Source organism: Gossypium hirsutum, chromosome A03 (assembly GCF_007990345.1).
Source record: "Gossypium hirsutum isolate 1008001.06 chromosome A03, Gossypium_hirsutum_v2.1, whole genome shotgun sequence".
Taxonomy (NCBI): domain Eukaryota; kingdom Viridiplantae; phylum Streptophyta; class Magnoliopsida; order Malvales; family Malvaceae; genus Gossypium; species Gossypium hirsutum.
The window spans coordinates 40268886-40277413 of NC_053426.1; the positions used below are offsets into that span (position 1 = coordinate 40268886).

The 8528-nt window shown below is 39.2% G+C and overlaps 1 protein-coding gene across 1 annotated transcript; it reads right to left on the minus strand.

Annotated features, from left to right (window-relative positions):
- Positions 1–247: 247 nt before the first annotated feature.
- Positions 248–1699, minus strand: LOC107895619 (uncharacterized). Its single transcript, XM_016820872.1, has 3 exons — positions 1417–1699; positions 621–756; positions 248–488 (listed from the first exon to the last, which is right to left on the minus strand). The coding sequence occupies exons 1-3, from the start codon at positions 1697–1699 to the stop codon at positions 248–250; spliced, it is 660 nt and encodes a 219-aa protein (XP_016676361.1).
- Positions 1700–8528: the final 6829 nt, after the last annotated feature.

Genomic DNA, 8528 nt, shown 5'->3' on the forward strand with positions numbered 1-8528 from the left:
CTGTAATAAACTAATTAAATTGACTCAAAATAATTATTCAGCTACTAAATTAATGTCCAATTGATATTGAGATGAATCGTAAGTATTTGAGCTGAAATTGAGCTGATTCGAGCTCATTGAGCTTGAAAGGAGCTGGAAACGAGCTAAATGAAGCTCCACAAAATAAGATTGAGCTACGTCCAGCTTGCAAACATGACGAGCCTCGCTTGTAGGCTGAAACAATAGCCGTTCCCGGGGGCGGGTCGTATCACAAGCCATGGGGTTGAACCTTTGATTTAGCCTTTTTGCAGGCTATACACCTTTCGCAAACTCGCTCCACATCTTTTCGCATCTGCGGCCAATAAAAATGTTCATGGAGAGTGGCTAGTGTCTTATTGACTCCGAAGTGTCCCATAAGCCCGCCACTATGGGCCTCATGCACTAATAGGTCTCGAACAGATCCACAAGGAATGCATAATTTACCTTCTCGGAAAAGATAGCCCTCGTACCTATAAAAATTTTCAAAAGGACCTTTCTCACAAGAAACAAATATCTCTCCAAAATCGGAATCGTTTACATAGGAATCTTTTAATAATGCAAAACCAAGAATCTTAGAATCCAAATATGATAAAAGAGTATACCTTCTTGAGAGCGCATCAGATACAATATTATCTTTACCTTTCTTATATTTGATGACATACGGAAACGACTCAAGGTATTCAACCCACTTCGCGTGGCGTCGGTTCAACTTATGTTGGCCTTTGATGTGCTTCAAGGCTTCATGATCGGAGTGAATAACGAATTCCTTAGGCCACAAGTAATGTTGCCATGTCTCAAGGGCTCATATGAGTGCGTACATCTCTTTATCATACACCGGATAGTTGAGTACGGCTCCATTGAGTTTTTCACTAAAGTAAGCCACAGGACGTCCGTCTTGTGTCAACACGGCCCCGATTCCAATGCCCTAAGCATCGTACTCGATCTCAAAAGTCTTCGAGAAATCTGGAAGGGCAAGCAAAGGAGCGTTAGTGAGACAATCTTTGATTTTTATAAATGATTTCTCTTGTTCATCGTTTCAAATAAAAGAAGAATTTTTCTTAATAACACTCGTAAGTGGAGCAGCAATAGTGCTAAAATTCGAAACGAATCGTCGGTAGAAACTTGCTAAGCCATGGAAACTTCGAACTTGCGTAACGCTCGTAGGCCTTGGCCAATCTCGTATGGTCTTAATCTTCTCTTGGTCTACCTCGAGACCATCCGCACTAACTACAAATCCTAGAAAAACAGTTTTATTAGAACAAAAAGAACATTTCTTTAAATTAGCATATAAGGTCTCTTTTCGCAAAACTTCTAAAACAGATTTGAGATGACTTACATGTTCTTCCATAGATTTGCTGTAAATCAATATATTGTCGAAATATACCACACAAAACTTACCGATGAAAGGCCTTAAGACATGGTTCATTAGTCTCATGAATGTACTTGGAGCGTTGGTAAGGCCAAAAGGCATAACCAACCATTCGTATAGTCCGTGCTTGGTCTTGAATGCCGTTTTCCATTCGTCTCCTTCTCGCATCCGAATTTGGAGGTAGCCACTCTTCAAATCGATTTTTGAGAACACTTTGGCCCCACTAAGCTCATCTAACATGTCATTTAAGCGAGGAATGGGATGATGGTATTTGATCGTTATCTTGTTAACGGCTCGGCAATCCACACACATGCGCCATGTTCCATCCTTTTTCGGTATCAATAATACGAGAACAGCACAGGGACTTAGGCTCTCGCGAATGTAGCCTTTTCCATCAGTTCATTGACTTGTCTTTGTAACTCTTTGGTCTCCTCCGGATTGGCTCGGTAAGTAGGTCAATTTGGAATAATCGCTTCCGGCACAAAATCAATTTGATGCTCGATTCCACGAAGTGGTGGAAGACCACTCGGGGCTTCTTCCGGAAAAACGTCCTGGAAATCCTGCAACAAAGACAAAATAGGAGGGGTAGGGTATCGGGTAAATCGTTAGTAGAAATTAATGCTTCATTGTACAAAAGTACAAGAACAGTTCGATTCATCACCAAAGCCTTCCTCACATCACTAACTCTTGCAAAAACACTCATTTTCTCGATTTTCTTTTCTTTTTCTTCTTTTTCTTGGATATTTTTCTTGTCACTCTCTTTTGTTTTCTTTTTCTTATTTTTCTCTTCCTTTATTTTTTTACAACTTTCTTTTTCTTTTTCTCTCATTTGCTCAATAGAAGCTTTTAGCTTGATTTGGTCTTCATACACTTGTTTGGGAGTCAACGGCACCAACGTCACATTCTTTCCTATGAATTTGAATGTATATCGGTTGGTATACCCGTCGTGTTGAACTCGTCTATCAAACTACCACGGTCGTCCAAGTAACAAATGCCCTGCATGCATCGGTACGACGTCACAAAGAACTTCATTCGAATACTTGCCGATGTTGAAAGAGACAAGTACTTGCTTCGTTACCTTAAGCTCTCCTCCGTCATTGAGCCATTGAAGTTTGTAGGGGCTCGGATGCTTGGTAGTAGGCAAACCAAGTCTTTCAACCATCATGGTACTTGCTACATTGGTACAGCTGCCTCCGTCGATAATGATGCTACAGACTTTGCCTCCGACTTGGCACCGAGTGTGGAAGATATTCTCTCGTTGTAGATTATTCTCCGCACCTTGGAGACTTAGACTTCGTTTTACAACAAGTAGTTCTCCTTCCATGGGTTGTTCCACGTCCTCCTCGACTTCGGAAGCCGATTCAGATTCTTTCTCCTCCTCATCCTCCGTTTCGATCTCGCCATCGGCTCGCAATACCATGGTCCTTCGATTTGGGCATTGGCTTGCTATGTGGCCTCTTCCGAGACACTTAAAACACTTAATATCCCGATTTTGATTGTATGACGATTCGGGTGCCTTGCCTTTGTTCACTTCGGCGATGGGCTTGTTGGTTTTTGGAGGTTCCGTGGTCTCCTTCCCTCGAGGATTGGTAGGTCCTTTACTTGATCCTTGGCTCCACTTTGAAGGGTTGGAAGTGGGAAACCCTCGACTTGGGCCTTTTCTCTTGAGTTGTCTTTCCACCTTGATGGCCATATGGACCATATCAACCACTTCAATGTAGTGTTGTAATTCCACTACGTTTGCTACATCTCAATTTAGACCAGCCAGGAATTGCGCCATCGTTACTTCGGGATCTTCTTGGACATCCGCTCGAATCATCACGATTTCCATCTCTTTGTAGTAATCCTCGACACTTTTGGACCCTTGCGTGAGATTTTAGAGTTTTTGGTGCAACTCCCGGTGGTAGTATGCAGGGATAAATCGTCGCCTCATCACCGCCTTCATTTCAGTCCATGTAGAGATAGGACGTTCACCGTTACGCCTTCGACTAGTGGTTAGTTGTTCCCACCAAATCATGGCGTAGTCCGAAAACTCTATTGCTGCTAGTTTCACCTTTTTATTCTCGGAGTAATTGTGACAATCGAACACCAACTCTATCTTTTTTTCCCACTCAAGATAGGCCTCTGGATTCGATCTACCTTGAAACGGTGGAATAGACAGTTTAATGTTCTTGAGATCATCATCTTCGCGTCTTCAATCTCGTTGTCGGTGTTGCCTACGTCGATCACTAGCATTAGACTCTTGTTCACTTTCAAGATCACTAAGGTCGTTTGCTTCATCGTCTTGGACCCTTCGTCTTCCCCGATTCTGATTTGGCCTCTTCCGTCTTGGTCTAACCCTCTCGGGTGTTCTTTCATGTTGGCCATTCGTTTCAACTTGGAACAAACGGTCTTCAATGGGATTGAGCCTTCGATCTAGGAGCCGCTCCATTTCTCGTAATAAGGCTTGCATGTTTAAGTCGGGGACGTTGCGAACGGGTTGTCTTGCCGGACGATCTTCCATGTTGTGATCTGACTCTTGTGACATTAAAACTTTGTTAAAGTAAACCTCACCACAAAACCTCACAATCTCTCGAAAAGGAAAAGAAGATGTTTCTCTCACACTCGTGTTTACACTCGAGATTAGGCTTTTACCTCCACTCTGTTGCACTTACAACTCTCATGCCTTTTACCTCTCTTAACCTTTTCTCAGGATTTCGTAAGTAGATTCGTTAAGGCTTAGTCCTTGGTCTAGGTGGTCGGTTCAAAAGGGGTAACAAGTGATTGATGTATTCGGTTTCGGGTAGGCTGAAAGAATAGGGAATTGGGTTAAAAGTGTGGCGTATTAGGAAGAGTAGAATAGAAGATGGATCGGGAACTATATCAAATCAAAGCTTGACGATCAAATAACAATTGAATTGGATAAATCACACTTTTTTTTTCAAATTTTTTTTAAACTTGTATAACTTTTTTTTTGGTACTGTATCAGCAAACTAAATACAATAGAAGCATTTTTGTACACGATTTTTTTTTCGGCTGCGTAGAATTTTGCTTTTATAATAACAGCAACAAACCAATCAAAAGGAGAAAACTTCGGTATACGAAATTTTTTTTTCTATACTTTTTTTTTCGGATCCTACTTACTTGCGTACACTTGGACTAGCTCGTGAATGATTTCGTCACATGAACTTCTCGTTTTAGTGGCTCTGATACCAGATGATACGATCCGCCTCGGAAGAGTCGAGTCATATTAATGTGCTCGATCGTCAACAAGAAGTTACGTTAGGTTTAATTAAAAAAAGTTTGGATGAAGGAAAGAAGAATATTGGTTCTAGGTTCGAATTAGAATAGGTAAGAGGAATTTGAAAGTTCGGGTTTAAAGTTCGAATAGGTGTGGATGAATAAATTGTTTCAATTAGATAAGGGGGAATTGAAGAAATGGACGTAATGGTATGAAGGGTAAGAATGAAATGGTATTATGAAATGGTACGAATGGAATGGTCGGTTTAGGTACAATTGGTAAATGGAGAAATGGGGTTGAACAAAAAGTGCAAACAAGAACCAATACCGATTTGGTATCGACCCGTTGTTTATAAGCTCTTTTACTTCAGTTGGAATTGGTAAAGGAAAACCTCGACCCACTATCTAACAAGATAGGAACCTCGGTATGTTTGAACGCCACACTACGAGTAGTGATAAGTTCAGTTTCGACAAAGAACAACGGTTGACACACTAGAACGCTAGGAAGGCAACCGAATCTTTGAACGTAATTTGAGAAAAGTTTTGCCTAACAAATTTGGCAGCATAACATTAACAAAAGTCCAAAAAGTTCTTTTAAAAGTAACACAAGCCACAATTTATAGTGAATGCAAGGGATAGCTGAATAGGCTCTTGAGGTAGCTAAATGGTTGCTGAAAATTCCAGAATTTTTGATGAAGCTTCCTTGAAGTTTCTTGTGCATGGAGAATGGTAAGGGCCAGCTTCTATATGCCTTGATTCAATAGAAAAATTGAATGAATTGTTTAGGAGCTGAAATGCCATCAATAGGTTCGACCAAATGCTTGAATTTGGAATTAATGCTGCTGCTTGATTCAGCTGAATGTTCATGTGATTAAGGAGCTGTCTAGAGCACTTCAGTAGTCTTAGAATGTGAACAAACCGATTTGAACAGCCACACATGTGTGAACAAACAAAACCGAACAGCCCTTGGTGTGAAAGGAATAATCGGGTGGGTGTGAACAGCCTTAATTTGTCTTGGGCAGCCAATCGGTCTTCTTGAAGAGTTGTAAGGTTTGGTTGAATGGTCACTTAGGGGACACCAAAGATCAGCACACCAATTTTAAATCATACATGCACCTATGCCGTCCAAAGGGTAATGTACCTACAACATTTAATTCAGCAAATTAAATCCCTTTTAGACACATTAAATTCGGCAACATAGACAAATAAATCTTGCACCATAAATTAGGCTGGACATAATTAATCTTTGTAATAGTTAAGACATATTTAATTGGTCCTAATTAATTAAGTACTTAATTTAGAACATAATTAAAACATGTCCAGATTGATACGATCCGCCTCGGGGTGAGTCGAGTCGTATGTGAGTTTGCCCGATCGTCTACGAAGAAGTAGCGTTCGATTTGTTCAAAAGGATGTTTTAACGTAAATAATGGCGGAAGCTATGTAAAAGGATTCAAAGATGGGTTTATGGATATGAAGTTTATGTAGATGGGTTTATGGATATAAAGTTTTTGTAGGTTTGGTTATAATGAAATGAAAAGATGGAATGGAAATGAAAATGAAAATGATCTCAAAAACAAACACGAACCGATATTAGAAAATATTGACCCAAATGTTTATAAGTTTTCAAGGTGGTCGGATGGAGAATATGAGAACCTCGACCCGCTACTTAGCAAAGTAGGAACCTTGGTATGTTTGAATGCCACACTACGAGTAGTGATAAGTTCGGTTTTCAACAAAGAAAATGGATGACACAACTAGAACACTAGGTAGCCAACAAATCTTTGAACAAAAACAGAGAAAAGTTTGCCTCACAAATTTGGCAGAATATCATTAACAAAAATATTCCAAAAAGTCCTTAATGCTTCCTTTATAATAGCCCCCTCTTTTGTAACCAAAATAACTTGAAAAGTCTCCTTTATTGAATGCGTAACAGCCTTTGTGAATTGAAAAGTCACCTGCAATTAAAACATATGTAACCGTCACATTTATTCAATTATTAAACTTTAAACAAATTAACAACTACGTGAATAAATGAACACACACTTATGCATCATTTATTCCAACAACTAGTTAATTAAAAGAAGTATTTAATGAACTTTAACTCATGCACCAATAAATTAACCTAGTAACTAGATTAATTAAAGAAGCAACTCATTAAATTAAATTCATTAAATAAACTCATTTATTTAAACTAAGATGAGTTGTATTAATGACCAGCAACTCATTTATTAAACTAAGATGAGTTGTATTAATGACCAGCAACTCATTTATTAAACTAAGAGGCTTAAATGCAAGTATTAAAATGCAAACTAAATGCAAAGTTGAAAGAAATAAATAAAAGTTCAATTTAGTTGGAACGGGTTCGAGGAGCGGAAATTGAGCTGAAATTAGTTTGTAAAATGTTGCAAGGACACTTTATTAAGCTGGTCCCAAGTCGATCTATTTCTCCAACCAAAGCCTCGCCCCACACTTGATTAACTAAGGCCGAAATGGCCTCCTTGAATTGCTTAGCTCGAGCTCGCGTAATTGGTCCTTGAGGCAGCACCATTGAATTCTTGCTCGAACTTGATGCACTCCAGGTCACGATCGTATCACAGATTATGACAAATTAATTATTAAAACAAATAACTAATAAAACTAACAGCAACTTAAATGATTTATTCTAGCATAATAAACGCAATAATGAAATGAGCTGAAACGAGCTCGTTGAGCTAAGTTAAGTTGAAGTTGAGCTGATTTGAGCTGATTTGAGCTTGAAGGAGTATGCATGGTTTGCTTGGCTTGCTGGTCCAAGAGCTTTCAAGAAGTCCAGCAACGATTTCACCCCAAACTCTATCAACTAAGGCTGTTGTTGCGTCTTTGAATCTCTTTGCTCGAGCTCGGGTGATTGGTCCTACGGGCAATTCGAGAGGATCTTCATTGGCAGCCGACAACTCGGGAGGTGTGGTTGTATCAGGTAGGCTAAAAGAAAAATAGTCTTTGGTGTAGTGTGGCATTTTGGGGGGGGATAAAAGTTGCTGGAAAGAAAGATTGAAGGTCAGAACAAAAATGTAAACAAAAGAATAGATCTTGATCACACACTTTCCTTCTTCTTTTTTTTAATTTCGTATTTTTTTGTCTCTTTTTTTTAATACTTCACAATATCACTATTACAAGAGAGAGAACGAAAATTACAACTTGATTTTTTTTAATTCGAAATTTTTTTTAACTACGAACCTATTTCGATATTGTTACGAACGTCGACGCCTCTCAATTTACAAGCTCTGATACCAAATGATGTGATCCAGCCTGGGTAGATGAGTCGAATTCACGTAGTTGCCCGATCGTAGTTCGAGAGAGTCGTTCGCGCCTCAGATTTTAGTAATAAAAGTAAAATAATGGATTAGAATAAGCGGAAGGTTTCAAGAAGGGTATGTTTAGTAATAGGTTCGGTTATGTGTAGCAAAGATGGGTGATGGATAAATGGGTCGGTTTGGTTACAAGAAGGAAAGTTGAAAGATGGGGGATGGAAAAACAAACTCAACGTCAGGAATGATTCAACACTAAGAAGTGTCACCCCAGTTCCTATATTGTTAAGGTGAAGTATGGATAGATGGATAGGTGAACTCCACACCAAGATTGGTGATAAGTTCAAACAAGACGATTGACGCCACTAGCACAAGCCAGATAAGTCTTTCGAAACTTGTACGAGATATGAGAGGAAGCAACCTCACAAGAACAAATGTTCATTAACAATTTTGGCAAAAGTCCTTTACAAATGAAATCAACAAACTATTTATACTAGTTTCTTATGCTAACCGAATAGTCCATTCATGAACTTAATGATTAAGTAATGAACTTAAATTAAGACATGAACCTTCTAGAAAAATGACCGATGGTGTCCTTGTCCATGTTCGGCCGAATGGGAGGTGAATGGGCA

What these genes read in the sequence shown, in the direction of transcription:
- LOC107895619 (XM_016820872.1), bottom strand. Translation starts at nt 1,699, where the DNA reads ATGTGTGTGGATTGCCGAGCCGTTAACAAGATAACGATCAAATACCAT. An exon ending in TGTCTTAAGGCCTTTCATCG is followed by an intron (nt 757 to 1,416) that starts GTAAGTTTTGTG and finishes CCGATCATGAAG; the next exon opens with CCTTGAAGCACATCAAAGGC. An exon ending in TCTGATGCGCTCTCAAGAAG is followed by an intron (nt 489 to 620) that starts GTATACTCTTTT and finishes AAATTTTTATAG; the next exon opens with GTACGAGGGCTATCTTTTCC.